Source organism: Miniopterus natalensis, chromosome 21 (assembly GCF_054644295.1).
Source record: "Miniopterus natalensis isolate mMinNat1 chromosome 21, mMinNat1.hap1, whole genome shotgun sequence".
Lineage (NCBI taxonomy): Eukaryota > Metazoa > Chordata > Mammalia > Chiroptera > Miniopteridae > Miniopterus > Miniopterus natalensis.
In genome coordinates, this window is record NC_142101.1 from 10607019 (window position 1) to 10628300 (window position 21282).

The window sequence follows — 21282 nt, forward strand, 5'->3', positions numbered from 1 at the left end:
CTTTATAGTGAAGAGGTCCAGAAATCACCTTCTTGATCAAGTACACGTCAACTATGCAGTATTCTCACCAAAAAAGGTTCAACCTGAACCTAATAATGAGGAAAATTGGACAAATCCAGAATGTGGGACATTGTATAGGGTCAAAAACTTGACACATAAAAGCCTCAAAAATATCAGAATTAACATTATAAAAAGCAATAAAATGTCAGATTTTTATCACAGTGGTACCTCAGTTTTCTAATGTAATCCATTCCAAAAGCCTGTTCGAGTTCCAAAACGTTGGAAAACCGAGGGATCAATAGCAGACAGCCAGGCCTCAGGACCTTCCCCTCAGCGGGAGCCGCGGGGCCTATTCGACCTCCGAGGCGTGTTCGAAAACCGAAGCATTTCCGTCAGGGTTTACAGCGTTCGTAACCCGAAATGTTCATCCAAGGAGACGTTCAAAAACTTAGGCACCACTGTATTTCTGAGTAAAATGGGCCAGAGATGTAAGAATTGTACTGTATGTACCCTGGATTTTTTAAAAGTTATAAAAAACTTTGGACTACTGTATTAGATGTGATTATTGACTGTAGTAACTTAGTCTCTGAGGGTCAGGAACTCAAGACCAACCGTGTGAAAGGCCTGGGGACACTCCTACAGCACTGCCGCTCAGAAAGGGGTAAAGCAAGAGGTGGGCGGGAGTCACTGGCTCATAGCGGTTCTGAAATCCAGCACAATAGGCAACTCCCGATGAGGACTCAAGGCCGGTCGGTTCTGCCCTCTCGGTTCTTGGTTCTGTTCTCTGGGTCATGAGGGGAGCTCGTGTTTGAAGCTATGGACTCTTCTCAGCTTCCTGCCTGTAGAGGTTCAGGCACCCAAAGACCCCTTTTCATTGGTACTGTCTCTGTCCCTTTCAGTCCAGGCTGACAGTGTTTCTGCCAATTCAATCTTCTTTAAAAGAAAAAAAAAAAGGGGGGGACAGAGAAAGAAAAAAGAAAATCTTTGTGGGTCTCCTGTGAGTCTTATTATGGTTTACTCCTTTATGAGATAAAGGCCACATCCAAAAATCTCTCCAAGTCCCTCTGCTTCTTGAAGCTCTCCTGAGACTGCTGAGGGACAACTCTCTAAATGTCCTTAGAACCCCTAACTCTTTGACTAAAGAGTTCTTGGAGGGGACCTCTCTGAGGTCTTCAAGGATTTTCAAGCTTCATCTGTAGACCCATGTTTTCCTGAGAATGCCCTGGACTTTCTCTTTCCCACAATCTATTTCTTAATTTCAGCAACACCGGTCATAGGAAGAGGCTGGGATTTTCAAACTTCACAGGTCCTTGCTCGCTCCTTTTTGTTTAACAGGACTTCCTTTAGTGGACCTCTCTCCTGTTACATTTCATGTATGAGCAGCAAGAAGGAACCAGGAGTATCATCAACATTCTGCTTAGAAATCCCCTGAGCTAGATCACCTAGTTCACTGTGTACATTTTCATACTTCCCATGTTACTGCAGGTCACAGAGCTGCTAAACTTTCTGCCACTACAGAACAAAGATTCCTTCCTCAATTTTCCGGTAACATTTTTCTCACTTTTCTTTAAGCTCTCACCCACAGCCTTCTCAAAGGCTATGAACCTTCTACTGACAGCCTATTTAAGGCTCTTCAGGCTTTCAGTGATGCCTCCAAATCTCTTCAGCTTGAGGTCTGGAGTCTAAAACACTGGCATCCCAAGTCCTTGCTTGAAATAGTAACTGTTTGAAAACCCAGTTTGTTTCAAAAGCCTGGTTGAAAAGAATAGCTTTTCAGTTTCTTAAATTATCTTCTATTACGTACTTACTTGAAAAAATATTCTAAATTTTATGCTAGTATTTAGTCAGGCCATGAAAGACTGGACAATAAGTATTATAACCTTCCCATTTCACTGACATCTACTTTAAGATGTTTTAAGAAAATCCCAGCTGTGTGAGTGTATCTCATACTGATTCATTCATTCAACCTTTTTAAAGGGCTTACTAAACCCTAGGCATTAGAGTGGCAGAGATGAACAAGAAAGCTATGGCACGGAACTGAGGGCAGATAAAAATTTTGTCACTCCCCTAACTCTTCCAGGATGTCAACCCTGCCTCATCTGTGCTCCCACAGCACTTGGTACAAGTCTCTATTTTTTAATAACAATAGTAATGGCAGCTGACATTTATGAAGCACTTAGTGTGTGCCTGGCACAACTCTAAACCTTTCACATGATTTAACTCAATCCTTACAGTAACCCTCAGGAGGGAAGTAAAACTATCACCATCTCCATTTTACAGATGAGGAAACTGACTCATCTTAAGTAGTGTTTGCCATCCACTAGCCTGTAGGCTCCATGACAGCAGGTGACCTGTTTCTTCAACCTCATATCCTCCCTAATCTATAGCACATATTTTTCTATAATTAAATAAAGAAATTAGTTTATCCAAGTATTAGAAATGAGCACGCTCATTTCCTTTACGAGGACAGTCTCTCACTTCTCACAAGCACAAGGTGGTAGATAACACCTTCTGGACCCAGGAGAGATGGCTCGGGGCTAATATCTGCAAAATACTGACATAAGATAAACGTTTATCGACTCATTGTAAACACAACTATTAAGACCTAAACTTTTATAAGCAAGTCTAATTTGAAAGTAATATATTTTATTCAGTACCATTTTAACGCTGAAACCCATTAAGATCACAATGACAACTCCAGGCACCTGCAATTTAAGTCATTTTAAAGAAGTCAGTGCAGAGGAGTAAGAATATAAGGGGTAGTGCCCATTAAAATATGTGGATGAAAAAAACAAATAAATAAAGGACCTAATACTTTGAACAATATAATTTGGGTATTTTTAGCTGACCCAGTATAATCTGGGTTGGTACAGTTGGAATCATCAACTACAAAGCCTGTGACTGCCGGTTTCATTACATACTCCGATTTAAAAACAGAAACAAAAATGGACAGACTACAAACTCACCATCCTCAGATCACGGGCTAGAAACTGAAATTCGCATTCTGCAAGAATAAATTCAAACTGAGGATCACTTTACAAACATACCTCCTCCTTCACTCTCTCTCCAGAACACCAAACTATTTGTTTTAGGAGTACAAGCTTAATTCTCCGGGGACCAGGCAAATTGGCCGCATTTCAGAATAATCTCCACAGGGCTGAATTTTAGAGAACGCTTGTGGGCCAGATTTGCAATCTGACCTCTAGAAAGGCCACTGTCTGTCCTGGAAATCTGATTGGAAGCTGAAGTACAAACATAATTATAGATATCAAAACTGTTTGTGGCAGACACTGTTGGTTGACGAACATGACATCAGTTCCTAATTTTCTTTCCCCCTGCACCTCCCCCTACAAGGACTGAAAGCCAGATACTGGCTTTCTCACCGGGGACACACAGCCCAGCAGGACGTGAAAGGAAGTGTGACAGTGAGCTTCTGAGAAAGCTGCTGCTTTCCTAATAAAGGGGACAGCGGGGCGACACTGGGCAGCTCCTCCCGGCTGCCTGGGACAGGGCTGCCATTCTGAAAGCCTGAAGCAACAAGTGTGAGAATGAAAAGGGCAACCAGGTGAAGGTGGGGCAGGGAGGGCGAGCTGGAATCTCTGAGGCTCTCCTGGCCGGCTCCTAAACCACCAGCCCCTGCCCACCCTACCCTCCTGCAGTGAAAAAAGGAAACGTGTCTTTGTTTTGTCAGTGTCGGCTCGATTTTTTTTGTTATTTTAAGCAGAATGCCTGCCTCACTGATCCATTTACAACATGTAAAGAAGACAGTTACAATTCCTTTAATTTAAAAAGAAGTTATAGTACTTGTAGAAATTAAAAAAAAAAAAAAGTCATACTGATGCCAAATAAGTGACAGATTATACCCAGGAGGTCCCGGATATTTCCCCTTCATAATATTTTTCTGATTATAAAAGTAATATTTTCACTTTATAACAAAATACAGGAAAGTACAATAAAGAAAAAAAACTCATTACCCAGAGATAATTGCTTTTAATATGCTGGTTACACATAAAACTGGGCTTTTTCATTTTAATAAATTGGGACCGTGCGGGATGTACTTTATTATTATTATTAACTAAGATATGCACAAAGTAATAATTCAGTAACAAGTGAAAGAATATAAGACTTAAAAATAAAAGTATCTCTTCCACCATTCACACACACACACACACACACACACACACTCCGTTCCACTTCTCGAAAATAACCACTTTTAATGCTTTTGGCACTCTGACTCTGTTTCTTAATATATCATCTGGAACCACTTCAAATGACTCCTCACTGTGAAGGTGTGAAACTGAGTCCCCCCTTCGCCCTTCTTCCTAATCTGTATTACTTTTATTTTCACGTTCAGCTTCCCTAGCGGCTGATATTATGATGTCGGAAAAATGCATGAAGCTTCTGTTTCTTGAGCTGTGAATTTTAGCTGGAAGGCCACAGCTCTCAACGGCGCGAGATAAGGGCATCAGTGTTCTCTCGTTTCTCCTCTTGTTTGTTTTTGAAAGGAACTTGGTGTTATGGCAAACACTTGCAGTCATAAAGTTCAACCACAGGATTAAAATGTGACTGTCATTCGGTCTTACCCAATCCGGGCTGAGAAAGAAAACAACAAAAGCGGGGGTACTTGTTGCTTTAGCACTAGCTCAGTTAATTCACGAAAAAGTGTTGAAGGTGGGAGAAGGGTCTTAATGAAGAAAAAACACAGAGAGCGGCTGTTCGAGCCCATAAATCCTACCGTGAGCTGAAATAAATGGACACAGGCAGACACGAAGGTTTAAGCTACGGAAGGTGGGGCGCGACATTCAGGCCGGACAACAGGACAGCGACAGAAACCGGCGGCTGACCTGGTCCCCAGGGGTCAAGTCCATGCTTTCCCAATGAGATGAGAAATGAGGCAAGAGTGTCCACGCTCACAATTTTATTCAGCATTGTACCGGAGGTCCTAGCCAGTGAAGTGGAACCAGAAAAATCAACTAAAGGCATAAGGAAGGGAAAGGAAGGAACAGAACTGCGGCTCTTTCCTTAGATGACTTGACCATCCACATCAGAAATCTCACGAGTGACTAAATTAATCTGAATGGAGCGAGGCTGCAGGATAGAGTCAAAACACAAAACCCAGCTGTTGACTGGGAAGGGGATGTGTGTGTGCGTGTGTCCGTGTGTGCATGCATGCATGCGTGTGTGTGTGCGTGCGTGTAACAGCGCCTTTACAAGTCTGTAACTCTGCAATGCACATGAAAGCTTATCATTTGATGGTTCTCTGCATTTCGTTTACTTGGTTAAAATTTTCAAAGCAAACTAACTGAAAGTCTAAGAAAAACAAACTTCACATGGTAGATACATTCAATCTCAGAGTTTTAATGTCATTACCAACCGGCTTAATTTTCCCATGTTTCTTCTCCACCTATCACGTCAACAGTCTAAGCGGCTTCTCTAGCGTATCATGTGGCTGTACAGTCACTACCCACAGCTCTTCGCTCTCTATGGAAAATGCTCGCTGCGGAGTAAACAGGAAATCATATGGTCATGTTCTTTTTCCTTAATCACTTCATAATTTGTTTCAAAAGTCACTTCGTGAATAAAAGAAGAGTAAAAGGGACACAAGTACATACAAAGTGAAGGGGAAGGAAAGGCCTTTGCACTTGGATGAGTACCCCCAAAACTGCACACTGTGTTTTCTATGACAACATATAATGGGCCACATCACAACAATCACATATGAAAACATAACTCAGCTTATAATCTTTATGTTACTAAAGCGTGTTTTGCACAGTGGGATTAAGCTGTTTTGTAAGACGACTCATAGACTTACAAAGTTTGAGCTAGGGGTGACCAAACTCTAACCTTCTAGTTTATCTAAACAAAGCAGTTCACGGACTATAAGACAAATATAATGCAAAGGGCAGTTTACAGATATCCCTGAATTGGAAACTGGAAGAACAAGCAAACTAACGGAAAAAGTTCTTTGAAAGCACAAACTGGTTACATACACGGACTAGAGCACGAAAATTCAATCTGTTAGATATTAATACAAGAAAAAGTGTAAGAAATTAACACGTGATGCACGCATTTTCACCAATCAAAATGTTTTTGATGATAAAACCACCTTTCAATCGGTACCAATTTCAAAACAATTGGTACCAATTTCAGAAAGATTATGAATTGACTAGAAATACATTACAGATTTTAATGTGTTATAGAAGAAAAGGCTGTCTGCACTATGAGAGACTACATACTTAGGTTTTTAAGAAACAACACTATTAAGCAAACAAAATTTTGTAAATTACAATAAGCCCTTGATTAATATTATTGCTATCTACGCAATTCTATAACTTAGACCTTTTAAACTGGCTGGACTTCATTAATGCAGTAAGTTTCTTAATAGCAGATATTGCCTCGAGCAATAATGGAACAAAATAAGAAAGCCACTCTGACACCTAGTTTAGAGATATCGAGTCACCTTATGGGCTGGTCTCAGAAGGGGATAATTTCACAAGCGTTTCATGTATATGGAGATGGCTCCTGTGCCAATGTGCAGCCAAACTGCGAGGCGCTCTGCTAGGAGCCCCCCCAGGAGAAAAATGCAGCCAATGCTTTCTTCCGTGTCTGCTGCATTAGATTTCTTTCACTGTCATTTCTGGCATCAACAATACTATGTCAATGTCTTATCTCAGTTCATACTTACCAATTTGCAATTGCTCCAGAAAAGTACAGGAAAAAAGGTTTCCCTACGCCCGGCCGGGGGTGGCTCAGCGGTTGAGCGTCGACCTAGGATCCAGGCGATCGGGGTTTGATTCCCGGTCAGGGCACATGCCTGGGTTCCGGGCTCGATCCCCAGTCGGGGGTGTGCAGGAGGCAGCCGATCAATGACTCTCTCATCATTGATGTTTCTCTCTCTCTCCCCCCCTCCCTTCCTCTCTCTGAAATTCAATAAAGATATATTTTTTAAAAATAAAAAGGTTTCCCTACTATATTCTGCTAATAACAAAGTTACAGAAGCATTGATGCTACACAATATCAATAATTATCTTTAAGTCTTTTTTCCCCTTTCCTGGAAGATATTTTCTGAAGAACAACTTTAAAAAAAGTATAAATCAAATGAGATTGTATCTGAATAGAAACTAAGAACTGATTCAGCAATACCAGCTTCAGAAAAGGGCTGACTTTAAAAGTACAGGCTATAACTTTTGAAAACAAATACCCTTCATTAATAGTTTAGTGGTTGCAAAGCACTCCTCTACACACATAATCTTGTAATACTTAAAACCACATGGTGAGGTAAGAAGGCAGATATTATCATATATATTCCTAGATGAGTATACCGAAGCTCAGGTGATGATAACAATCTGCCCAGCGTGTTTACAATAATAATGTTCTTTTCAAAGAAACCCTTTACATCAAAATACAGCCAAACACCAACAGATAATACAGTGACATTTACACAAAATTATTATCAAAATAATACTGAAACCTCTAAAGGAGTAAGTTAAGACCGGTGGAAGAAAAAATGCCGAATTTGGTTTCCCCTAATGTTTCAACTAATGCTTTCAAGAGTGCAGTTAAACTCTGTCATCACAAGTCCTCTCTTGGGGAACCTAACCTGCTCCAAGTATAGGAAAAATACATAAATTGTAAAAGCAGACAGAGGACGTTACCAGCAACCCCAGTCTTTCATTCACAAATATACCCAAACAGGGATCACCAGACATCTAAAGAAAATTACCGCCACCAAAAATAACACAAAATAAATTGACGGAATTATTCAAAGAGGAGAATAAACTTAAAAATAAAATCCATTCGGCGTCCTAAGAAGAAGATCGTTAAGTAAGTAAAATAAGAGCAGGTGGCCATAACCTATAAGGAAGTCCCAGGAATATAGAGTAATAGCTGAAATAAAAAATTCAATGAAGGGCTAGAATAAAAACTCAAGGAAATCTCCCAGAACGAAGAGAAAAAACAAAGACATGGAAAAATGAAAGGAAAATTTTAAAACAGTGCATTGATATGGGAAATTAAAAAAACAAAAACAAAAACATAAAAGAATACAGAGAACTTAGAAGGGTTGAAATAATAAAAGAAATACAGAAGATTTTCCAGAACTAAAGAAAGACATAAGTCTGCATTTTCAAATGATCCGCCAAATGCTTTACAGAATGAATTACCAAGGACTACAACTCATCCTCCTTAAATTTCATAATCATAAAGAGGCACCAACACAACAAGCTCCCAGAGAACAAAACAGGCTGCCTGCAAAAAAAATTCTTCACATTAGCGTCAAACCTCTTATCAATAAAACTGGTTACTAAGAAGTAATGGAATGCAATCTTCAAAATTCTGAAGGAAAATGATTTTAAGTCTGAATTCTATACCCAGCCAAGGTATGTACCAGCTGTGAAAGTGAAAAGGGCATGTGCAAAACACCGTGTTGACAGGCACCCATACGCATACTCTTTCTGAAAAGATTACTTCAGGACGTACTCTAGAAAACTGCAAAATAAATCCAAAACAAAAAGAGAAAAGACATCTGACAGCACAGAACTTATCCAAGAATGCAATTAAATAGCATGATTTTAGCTGAGCATCATACCCACATAAAAAAGTAATTCATATTAGAACTTCAACAAATGCATACTTTGATTTCCAAGCTGGAAGACCAAATGATATTACAAAGGCATACACTCTTCTACCAAAAAGGGGGAAATGTGGCAATTAGAAAATCCAGGAAAAACAGTTATAGCCCAACTAGAAGCCAAACCAAAGTATGTTATCTTGAGTGCCAATAGCATGTAAGAAATCCTTTTGTTCTCTATGGATCCCATCACAGTCATCACACTACTTTGTTCTGTAGTTAGTATTATTTACATAGCATAATATTGATTACCGCTTTTCAAAATCAACAAGTATAACTATTAAACCTTGAAAGTATCAAATGTTATAGCTGACACAGGTTGGAGAAGAAATGTAAGGGACTCAAGGGAAAGATTGTGAGGGGTACTAATTTTTCTTAACTCATAAAGTGGCAAGATTATGTCTAAATAATTTATAGAATCAATTATGCAAGAGCTAGAAGTTTAACCATAAATTCCAAAAAGAGAAAAAATGAAGACAATAAGTATTAAAAGTGAAGCTGTTCATTTTTCACAGTGGAGATATACTAGATTATTTAAGATGAGTGAAAATAAAGTTTAGCATATTATATATAAAATTGGGGTAATCAGCGAAGAATTAGCAATACAAAAGGTCTAAAATGGTTACCTCTAAGGAGAGAAACTAGTTGGAAAAGGTAGAGGGTAGAAAGATTTTTACTTTTCATTTTATAGCCTTGTGTATTATCCAAATTCTTATGTTTATAAGACTATTACTTCCCAAAATTAATGCGCACATGTGCATATGCATGTGCTCGCGCACACACACACACAATCACTAGAATTTTCTTTCCCTAACCAATGCAGGAAAAACACCGATAAATTCTTTTTATTTTTTCCGCTTTTTTATATCTCATGTACTATATACCAACCTCCTATAATGGTATTTCAGAGGAGATACAATTAATTAAACAGACTCAACCACGCAAAACCCCTGATAAAATGTGGTGATAGCAACAGCTTACATTTAGTTAAAATTGCCAAAACACACCCACATCCATGATCTTATTTAAAAATACCTTCCTTCATTCAGCACTGAAATCTGAAAATGCTTTCCAAATTTCCAATATGAGAATAGCATAAAAGAAAATTAAACTGAACACAACAGTCCACCACTTTGACAACAGTGGGCAGTTTTGATAAAGTTAAGCATACACTTACCATATGACCCAGCAATCTCATGCCTAGGTTATTGCCCAAGAAAAACGAAGACACATTACACAGACATATGCATGCAAATGTTCACAGCAGCCTTATTAGTAATAGACAGAAACTAGAAAGAATCCAAATGTGCAGCAACTGGTAAACAAATAAACTGTCACATGTCCAGAATTTCCTCGGAATATTACTTAACAATGAAAAGGAACAAACTAATGATATACATAACATAGATGAATCTTAAAAAGTATCATGCAATCGGAAATTTAGTCAGACTCAAAGGACTACATATTGTATGATTCTACTTATATGAAATTCTAGAAAAGCAAAATTATAATAACGGCAGATTAGTGGTTACCAGGGGGATGCAGGAACGTTTTCGGGTGATTGGAATGTTCTATGTCAGGATTATAGTGTTTGCTCCACTGTTGTACAAATTTAGCAAAATTTAGCAAAGTGTACACTTAAAACTGTAACTAACTCAGTAAGGCTGACTTCTAAAGGCGGAATAATACATAATCACATTTAACTGCTGGCAACAGCTTTTCAGCATAGGTATGAACCACAGACCTTAAAAGAATATTAAAATCACTATTTAAGAGGCAACTTTTAACCAGAAAATAGATATATAGTAACTTGAAAGTCCTGAGAATGAAACAGCCCTCATCCTACTCAACTTGGCCACGTGGATAAACAGTAGTTGCCTGGCAACTAGTCCAAACTCTAGATTTCTAATAAACACATTGATCACCTTAGCAGGTGATCTTGTAGAAGATAAAATACATTTTACATTGAAGAGTTAGTTCTTCCCTTTAATATTACACAAGTATAATACTGCATTGAATTATTTAGCTGAAGTGGGAGTAAACAAGAAGTGCTAAAAGTAGATCATGAAAAATAAAAACATAAAATTAAACATAAACACAAACCCTTTCCTCATTTGGTCTTTTACTTCAGGACTTTACTTACCTACTCATGAGACTGTTGAATCCATGAGTTTGTGGGTGAACCCTCCTCCCCCTTTCCTATTTTAAGCCCTTCCCCTACCTCCACCCAAACTGGCTTAATATAATTGAGTAATTTTACTTATGTTTACATGTCTTGAAATGCATACAAGTGAGACACTTTTTCAGATACGAAATCATTCTAAAGATTTCTCTCTGGATTGCAGAGTCTGTAGACAACACAGAAAAACACAACACGAATTTTCTGTAACATGCATGCACACGACACACCAGAAAGCCAAACTTGATTATAAGTGATCAAAATCAAGAATTACAAAGAATTCCTGAATAACAAGCATATTCCTAACGCATGTTAAATATCATCTCTCTCTTACTGGACATAGTATGTCAGTTTACTTTGTTAACAGCATCAGAGAAAGTGCCAACTTCCAGGACACCGCCAAGGGTTAGCACACTTACCAACCTGATGATTTTGGTTTTGTGGAACACTTACCCCTCTTCTGAACCCAACCTTCTTTCACAATGGTAACATCGCTCATGATGGCTCCCCTCCAGCCCCCAGCTTGGAGAAATGGGACTCTGTGGTATCAGCTTTGGGGTTTGGATTCTCTGCCGCTGGTGCCCTTCCCACTCTCTAGTGATGACTCAGCCTGGAAGGAAGTATTGAAGAAAGAATTTCTTTTTTTTTTCCATTCTTGCAACTCACACAGCAATAACAAACAACTAATTCTTTGTAAATGTCTTCAACTGGCCTGACCTCGCTTAAAAGGCTAGCTCTTCAAACTGGGGGACTTATTTATGAAATAGTTGTATCATGAATGCACATCCCTGGTCTTGTGACAGATTTCAAACGATAGTGAAACTTTTTAACCTAAGAGGTTGCAATAAAAAATGTCTTAAGAAAACCACTGTCATACCTACACAAATAGTACAGAAAATCTGTTTGGTGATGTGTGTTTGAGGTGAAAGGGAAGAGAGTGAAAGTTGAGTGGACTATAAGTAAATCTTCATCTATGTCTAGTTTCAAAATCTCTGTAAATTTAAAAATAGTTATGGGAAAGCGATTGCGAATGTTTTTAATTGGTGTATTTTATGTAAAATCCCATGTGCTAAGAAACCAACCTTTAGGTATGATCCCTCTGCCTTTTTCCAGGAAATATTTTAGGTTGATTACAATAAGTAAAACATTATAAGCAATATAAAATCAATTATTTTTTTAAAGTAGACAAAGTGAAATGGAATATGAAAACGTAAAAAAGTGTGGAATATTCAAAATGTGTCAAGAACTCATACAGGCACTTAAATCTATTATTCTCAGGTAATCTTCACAGCAACCTTACTATTAACTCCATTTCACAGATGGGGAAACTGAGGTTCACAGAGATTATGCAACTTGACCGATTTGAACACAAAACGATGGAGCCAAGATCGGAGCCCGGGCTGACCCCACGGCCTGCATTCTTTGCTCCAAAACTGTTACCTTAAATCAGCAATTTTCAACCTGGTGTGCCGCGGCACAAATCTATATAATTTTATTAATCAATGTCACTCCAATAAATAAAATATGTAAATAAAATATGCAATACCTGACTATTTAGTCGGGGCACTGACCTCTTTCCCCTTAGACTATCAAATAAAAAAATCACAATAGCCATCCAGTGTGACTGAATCAAAATTATACCTACTTTTGTTGTCAGATCAGCCAAAAATATATTTTTGGGTGTGCCACAGAATTTCAGTAATTAGTTTATATGTGCCACGAGATGAAAAAGGTTGAAAATCGCTGCCTTAAAGAAAGATAAAAAGAAGCCAAAGTAAAAGTCTATGTATTTGTGAAAGATGGGCCACAAATTTAGCACAAGCTTTCAGGAAGCAATGTAAATAAGGAAACACTATAGGTTTCAATATTTACAGTACCCATAAGTAGTTTTAGAAAGAAAAAAAAAAAGAAGTTGCTCAGAAGGAATATAATTCTTCCTGTGACAAAAATCTGCAATTTTTCCCATGGGTCTTTACAAGACACCTTCTAGTGCAAAAAACAAAGTCCTCAAAAATATCCTCCCACGTAAGTAGCAATGGGTTTTACAAGGCAATTTCTTATTGTCGCTCTCAACCTAAAAAGGGAACTACCAAGATAAAATTAAGTGAAAGCATTACCACAGAAAGGGACCAAAACGTGGGCCAGGAACACAGGTGTAAATTTCAGATAACCAAAAAAAATTGATACATGGACTAGATAATATACTGTTTTCTCAAACTGGGTTCTGATAAATAGGGCCTAGCAGTAAGTAAAGGTTAGACTCCTTGGCTAGTACTAAACTGAATTACAGTTCTTTTCCCCAATGCAAATTAAGCTCACAGCCTAATCACTGAGCAGTCAGGAATGGAGACTAACTACCTGAGGCTCAATAGAAAATGACCCCCGTTGTGCACCCTGGGGCTGCAGGCAGAGCCTACAGGGAGGGCCAGGCCTGTCCTCAACACCACCAGGCTCTCCTACTGTGCAGAGCCGAAAGGGATGTTAGAACCTGGGTGTATTTTCCCAAAAAACGTTTGACAGATTAAAAGAAATTCTGGGGAAATTCTATAAACCATGTCTTCCTCTTGAAACATTAGTTAACGTATTAAATATCTCAGCATATCCTAAACTTATTTGGACACACAGGGCTCCCCCTCCCCCCCCTTTTTTTTTAGTAACATGTATTGATATCCAGAGGAACACACTTTGGGAAATGCCACAGGATGCGGCCACAGAGTTCAAGACAAGACCCATTTCACTATTAAAGACAGGCAACAAACCAACCACAAAACCCTTCAGTAAAGAATCCAAAGATCATTTTAATTTCATTTATGAAACTCCCTAAAGACCTCAACATGGTGAACTGGCTACATAATCCATATGGAGCTAGACAATGAAAGGGTTAGCTCTACATAAATAATTATAAGGAAGTTAAACACTGGGCACACTAGCACAAAATTATGGCTAAAGAGGAGCTGCCCTGCAGACCTTCTCTTTGGTAGTACTGAAGCAAGGGGCCTCATATCCATTAAAGCAATTCTCGGTTCCTCGCTATAAAATTATATAACCTGGGTAAAAGAAAATTCACATCTTAATTATCCTGGGATTAGAAATGGAAGAGATCGGGGATCAACACTTAGTAATGACCAAAAACTAATACATACCCAATGAACATTTAAAATGTGTACTTTCCTATTTAAATAATTTATATTACCCTAATAAAAAACACTAGAGAAACAAAAGTATTGTCAAAATTAATTTTATTGTTTTAAGTGGACATTTCATTTTAAGAATCTTAAAGCTGAAAGAGACCTTCAGTTTACAGCTGAAAGATTCAAGACAGATGAAGTGACTTGCCCAAGGTCACACGGCTACTTTATGAGAGACCCAAGACAGAGAGCCAGGCGCAGGCTCTTCCCCCAGCACCGCCTCTTCAGTATAAGACAAGATACTGCAATAAGCAGATCAGCCCAAAGTCAATGAATTTTATTTTATAAAAAGGCTTTCAAAAACTAGTATTTTAGATAAAAAATGTTCACTGGTGCTTATATATCTATATTAAACTGTCAAAATGTACGTTAAATCAACAAGACAAATTTATCATCTTCATGATGGCCAGTGAACCCCACACATTTTAGAGATGGCTTTATGCATTCGCATCTTAAACTGCTAACAGATTCTACCCATAATCATAGTTTTCAGCTTTAAAAATTGCGCCTGAGTCTCTACTGACCAAAATGACACATTCTTTAAACATAACTTAAAAGACATTCAAAGGTATATACTACTCCAGAATTATGATCAATACATTTGGAACAAATGCTCTTTTGTGTTTAAAAACAATGCTATGAGCTCATAAGCAGTAAACTATACTCTTTGGTTTAATTTTCCTGCCGTGGCAACGTTCCTGACCCTGTCACCTGCACTCTTCGGCTCAGTCTCCCACGTTACTAACACTGATCTGCAAGTTGATGAGTTTGCTAGATTTTAAGGATGTAACCTGTTTCCGAAGGTACAGTGAACTTCACCTCCCCCTAACAGTCCTAACTTCTCTAGAAGTTCATCCGATCCAATGAGCTTTAGCAGACAAAATTGGGTTTATTTTTCTTTTAAACCTACTTCATTAAACATTTCATTGCTGAGTAATCTAATTTTTCCCATTCTTAGAAAAAATTTCACACAAAATCCTTGGCAGATTCAATTTAGAATTTACACAAAGCGGTTACAATAAAGGTACTTTTGTTCAGACTATCTGAGAATTTGATGATGATAATTGTACTGAAATTGTCATTTCATAATTTAAAAAACATTTTCACATCTTTTACCTCATTCAGTAGCATTATTAGTAGTAAAACAAGTTGACAGTGCCTGACACATAATAGATGCTCAACAAATATGGAATAAATCAGTGCATAAAACAAGGAATGAAGATTCAGCCTTAATAAAGAACAGACTACACAAACTAATATTCTAGGTCAACTAAGAGAATGGTATTAAGCCTCCTTAAAACCAAACCTGAACCTGGACTTTATGGAAGCACCTACATAGAATTAAAACTATAATACGTGTTCATTCCTATTCACTGAAGTACATTTCCTACAGACCCCCATTAATTGTAAGAACTATCACAGATTAAAATTACCCTTTCATTCTCAGCATTTTTGACATTTTTTGGTTGAGATGCGATGCTCGAGTTTCAATTCCCAAACAAATCAAGCATCAACACTACCCAAAATTATCCATAATGGGAAGAAAAAGAGAGAAAGGATGGCATATTCCATTAATGATACTTACAAGGCTATATTTAAGATACTTGTTTACTTATAACGACCACCCAATTTTAAGCAAAAATTAAACTTCGTCAAACATCTTGTAAAAATAGCATTCACTCAAGAAAACATGTAATTAATATACATATGTTTATTCAGTTAATAAATATGTATTGTCTACTCTGAGACAAGGCCTGTATTAAGTATACGGGGAGGCAAGCAAAATAAAGCATTTCAAAAACTTTTCCAAGCCTTGAATAATTTGCTATCAACGTGCTTTCACATATATTACCTCATTTGCCTCTAAGACCAAGTCTATGTGGTAGCTACTGACTGCATCTACAATTCTGAACCGAGGCAAACTGTGACCAACCAATAATGACATCATTTTCTTTCTCACAGCTACCGGTACAAGTTAGTGGCAGGAAACAAGAGTGACCACATGCAACTCAAGGCTCCTATCAGGTGGGTGTGCTTTCTCCCCAGCAGCATGAGAGGAACTCTCAAAAATACCTACAACACTGGAGAATAGTTCTCAACATTTTTTTTCTGTATCAAACTATCCTTCATAAGTCCAATAAAGCCCAATGTTCTCAAATAAATTAGAAAGTAAATGCATGGGTTGGCAAAAGTAGATTTACAGTTGTTTGTATGGAAAAGACAATAATTAATAAATAACAATACAAAGATAAACTTTCGCATGCTCACAGCTGTAAACCTACTTTCGCCAACCCCTGTTTAACTGTGGCATCACAAATAAAATTTTAACAGAAGACTAAAAGTAGGGTGACAAAGTTAAAAGGCACCTCAGCAATTCTTTCTTATAAATAAGAGCAAAATTCATAAATTAATAATTTCCTATGTTACTTTCTAAGTTAAAAACCATGGGACAATTCTACAACACAACTTTTTCTAAACTATAAACTTGGCTCTGATTAATATTATGTAGAGTATACTTGCTCTGTGCCACAATGTTTTATATACTTTAGATAGGCTGGTCACACTGAATTAATGAGGACAATTCATGTTCAAACACAACAGAAGGTTGCTACTTTGAAATACACCTGATGGTCAAGGGTAACCATAATATAATTTTACAGTATTCACCTAGGTACAAGGAACAGGTGGAACTAATATATGCCATAAGTGCAAAAGGCTGTATAAAACTTTTCAAAGGATTTGAGGGAAAGGAAAAATACTGAAGTGGAAGGGAAATTCAAGGCAACTTGCTCTACACTTCAAATAACTCTACAAGCCAGTCTGCCCCTTTCAAGAATTATAATCCTGTTAAAAACATAACATACAGGGAAGTGAGCCACACAAATTATATCTTTCGAATACCTTTCCTCTCTTTAGAGTACAGTAATACACTTTGTGGATTTTCTTAAGAGTCTTTAGCTGTAAATATCTTCGCTGAGTTTTACACTATGGGCAAATACTTGAATAAGCTTGGGCAAGTTTCTGACTTTCACACAAAACGCCACTTCTTCAATGCTGCCAGTTCTTAACAACCCACTTTACAAACTTTGAAACGTACACACAAAAACATAAGGCACTTCCTCCCTCTTCCCTACACCTGCTTAGGGCATTTAAGTACCACTTCAACCAACACAGTTCATCATTAGTCAAATAAAAAAGGAACCTGTGCCCCAGCTGGGTGGCTCAGTTGGCTGGAGCACCGTCCCATACACCAAAAAGGGTTGCGGGTTCGATTCCCGACCAGGGCACATACCTAGGTTTCGGGTTTGATCCCCGGTTGGAGCACGGGTGGGAGGCAACTGATCGATGATTCTCTCTCACATTGATGTTTCTCCCTCTCTCTCTCTCTCTCAATTCAGTAAACATACCCTCAGGTGAGAATAAATAAAAACCAACTTGTGCTGAGTGAATACTTACTATTCTAATGTGCAACGAGAAACATGCCTACTGGATCCCTCCGACTCCTCGAACACGGGACAAGCTACTGACCAATTTCCCCCTATATTTCTCTTGCAAACTGTGGCTTGTCCCTATGTGCAGGCACCTAGAACAACAGAGGCAGGTAGAGGGTTGCTGCTAAGAGAATTCTGGTTGCACAGTTGGCCATAGATTTCCAACACACATGTAAAATCCTTCTAAACTCTGCCCTGGGGACCTCCCTGATCATAAAATGGAAAAAGAAAATTCACACGTACACACAACAGCAAATTGGTACATGGTCTATTAAATGTCAAGAATCAGACTGGCAGATTTCCCCACCAATTTAAATGAGTCAGCATGTAGGTATGGTACAGTAGGGAGAGCACTGGACAGGCCAAAACACTTGGGTCCCCACATTTCCAACTCTGTCCCACCCCGAGGGGTGCTAAGGTCCCCGAATTCTCTTTGCCTCTATTTCCTTAGCCGTAAAAATAGAGAGAGAGCATTAGCCTAATTCCAAATAGCTCTACAGCTCTTCCAGAGCTAATATTTATGATTTCTCAAGTTCAAATCTACTCTCTTGCTCCATTTATAAACAACATCTGAGCTAACAATATTGTGATCGCACATGGTTCCTGTCCACAAAAGTCTAAGATACTTGGGAAGATAAAACATTCAAACATCAGCTCCACTAAGACAAAACTTGAACTCAACTCCAATACTGAAAAAGACCATCTTCCTCCCCTCCCATCTTCAGCCCCATGAATATAGTCAGAGGATATCTTAATTCAGGGGACAGAAATTCTTATCTGGAAGTTTTCTAGTGATCTCTTCTAGTAAATCTTTTGACTTTCCCCCTGAATATTAGGAAAATATACCTATTTAGATGTGTAAAATATCTGCAGTTGGCAAGAAATATGAAGAGTACTGAAAACAAAAAAAACTGACAAGCAAATCCACAGGTCATAAGCACATATTAATTTCTCCATCAACTACTATTTGAAGGAAATATATTTACATCTAATACACTGAAAGGCTGATGCTACAAGGAAATATGTAAACATTTGAGGCATTTAATTCAGCGTCTGAAATAACTGAAATGAAAAAGGGTGTTATGGGTCAGTCAATATATTTTACTTTTGTTTTTACTACATCAGCTTGATTTCTGGGAAAACTATTTATACTAAGTTATCGAAATTCAGCACTGTTGCTGTGAACTCTAAAAGGTAGAAAGAATTAAGTAAAAACACTAAAAGAGTTTCAGAATGAGGAAAGTTAAAATGAAATGGATTTTTGTAATGCCAGAATAAGTGTTTTCTCATGTGAAAATCACTTTCGAAAATGTAGCAGGGGCTGTCATGAAGATTAAATGAATGTATACATACATGTTGGTGACATGTAGCAGTGCCTGGCACATGGCAAGTGCTCAGCAGGCACTGGCCAGCATTAACTCTGCACTGAATCTAGCTCCATCACACGTGAAAGACCATGATAAAATAACTAAGTTAACATCAAGTGATTCAGGGCTATCTTTGTAGGCTACAGAACAGCACATGCTGTAGGAAGCAGAATTTCAATACTGCTGCCAACTCTGACACCTGGACAGAACAATTCTAAATAATTTTAAATAACTTTAAATAATTTAAATATTCTAACACAAATCTATAAAAATTAACCATGTGCATTAATTTTTCTATTAATTTAAGAAAGTTAAAAATGCAAGTCAAATTACAAGATTTAGTCCCATAGACTTAGCCTTTCCATGATTTAGTGAATTACTTTTCAACTTAAAGTTGATATTGACTTAGTTTAAGTTGTATGTCAGAGTACTTTAGGGTTCTGCTTTGGACTTTTTTTTGTCCAAACAAAATGAAATGGCTTCTTTTTCTGTCTCTCATGTTGTTATTCAAATTTAAATGGTTTCAAATGAAATATTTTCTAATACTTGACACTTAATCTCACTCTAAAGACAAGATCCTATCAAATCACACTAAAAATCCAATTAACACCTTGTTAACAATGATTGCTTTATCTTCCCAAGGGTGAACTCTTGAACCAAAAGGTATAACAACAGAAAGAGTGTAGCTACGCTTTGGCAGATATGCAAAGTTTAAGTAAACTCTAAACTTCCACAAAATCAATTTGTAAAATAGGTTCCTCTTTTTAAAGAAACCCAAAGAGTTGGAAATTTCCATTGAATTTCTGTAAGAAAACCTCTCACATGTTTAAATCAAAAGCTAAAGTTGAAAATCTTAGATCCCTACTTTGCATGACTCTATGCAAAGTCCCAAGATAACCAAAATATGTTTGGATTTGCAGTGACCTGGAAACAAATTCTCTTTCTAACAGTAGTGATCTCCTGAATAAAATATAAATGAGAAAAGTTTTTAATCAAACCAGCTGCTATCATGTTTGTTGAATGAAATCTTATTTAAAATATTTTAGTCATAAACTTACATGAACATTGTAAAAGTCCAAAGCAGAACCCTAAAGTACTCTGACATACAGAACTTAAACTAAGTCAATATCAACTTTAATTTGAAAACTAAGTCACTAAATCATGAAAAGACTCAGTGTATGGGACAAAATGACAACAATTAATAGTTTCGTAAGTTATTTTGCAGAATTTAGATTTTTTTTTTACACTGTAAGCAAACATGCTACCGCAAATACACAGTAAAATACACAGCTGAAATGAAAACCTACATTCATCTCAGTTCCGATGTTGTCTCATTCATGTGATATATGCATTTCCCTCACTTTACAAAGAAGCTCAAGCCAATCAAAGATACCGGGGTCAACCCTAGTGAGAAAAACCAAAAGCAGATCTTCAATACAATCTCCTTGGTAAACTTTCAGAGTCAAGATTACATATTGTCAAAAGAAAGAAACCCTACAGTCCTGATTATGTACAGGGTGGGGCAAAAGTAGATTTCCAGTTGTAATGCATGAAACAGCTAATTCCTGTGCTGTATTAGTATGTATTACTGTTATTTTCTATATGAGTAACTATATATGCAAATAATTGTGCATTTAATCATATACCTTAGAAAACTAGGAATTTATGAATAAGTCTTTTAATAAGTATTTTCATGTTTTAGACAACCACGTCCTAAATATATGTGAGAGTGTGTGTTCTGTGTGTGTGTATTAGACAACCACCTCCTGGAACATTCATATGCCTTTAGACATATTTTGCAATGACACTCAAGTTCTGCAGACAGAGTTTCCTAAACCATCTTTATTGGACTCTTCCACCTTTGGCGTTTTTCACCTATTTCCTAACAATGTATAATCTACTTTAATGAGTTTCCACCAAAAAATAAAAAACAACCCAGTGGTTGTCTAATGATTTACATAGTGTACTGAAAGGTGTATGACCAGGCTTTTCCAAAATATGGAGCGCACACATCTGGACTGATGACCTGAGGCAGGTGGCAATGTCCTAACTGCAGAATGTCATACCCTCTGGCTTCAGGGTGACCGTGGGAAGCGTGACCACGGTATGAACACCAGCCATGAACCAGCAGCCACCCAGGGCCCACCGCTCAGTTTCTCTTTGGAGACGTTCTGAATGACAAACTCCTGGGCTTCCAGCTCATCGCCACGCGGGGGGAACGAGCTGCTGTGATTTTTCGCAGCCTTATTTTGATGGGAGACACGTGAGCATCCTACCCTTGACCTATGGCTAAGCGCTGCCTCCGCTTTCAGATCAACAGTGAACATGGGTCTTGGAAACCCGGCCCTAGACAGAGCCCATCTGGCCGACGGGTAGATTCCTGGGAAATCCCAAACAAGGGGTGACCCCGCCTGGGAGTCGGGGCGAG

The 21282-nt window shown here is 37.9% G+C and overlaps 1 protein-coding gene across 1 annotated transcript in view; it reads right to left on the reverse strand.

Moving 5' to 3' along the window:
• The window catches only part of AKT3 (AKT serine/threonine kinase 3), a 139684-nt gene extending 119099 nt beyond the window's left edge, over window positions 1-20585 (reverse strand). Inside the window, exons 1-2 of the mRNA XM_016201398.2 lie at window positions 20162-20585; window positions 11262-11418 (exon numbers count right to left, since the gene is read on the reverse strand). Coding sequence (XP_016056884.1) covers window positions 11262-11307 — 46 coding nt within the window. The 5' untranslated portion in view covers window positions 11308-11418; window positions 20162-20585. The remainder of the gene's footprint in view (window positions 1-11261; window positions 11419-20161) is intronic.
• Between the last annotated feature and the right edge of the window lie 697 nt (window positions 20586-21282).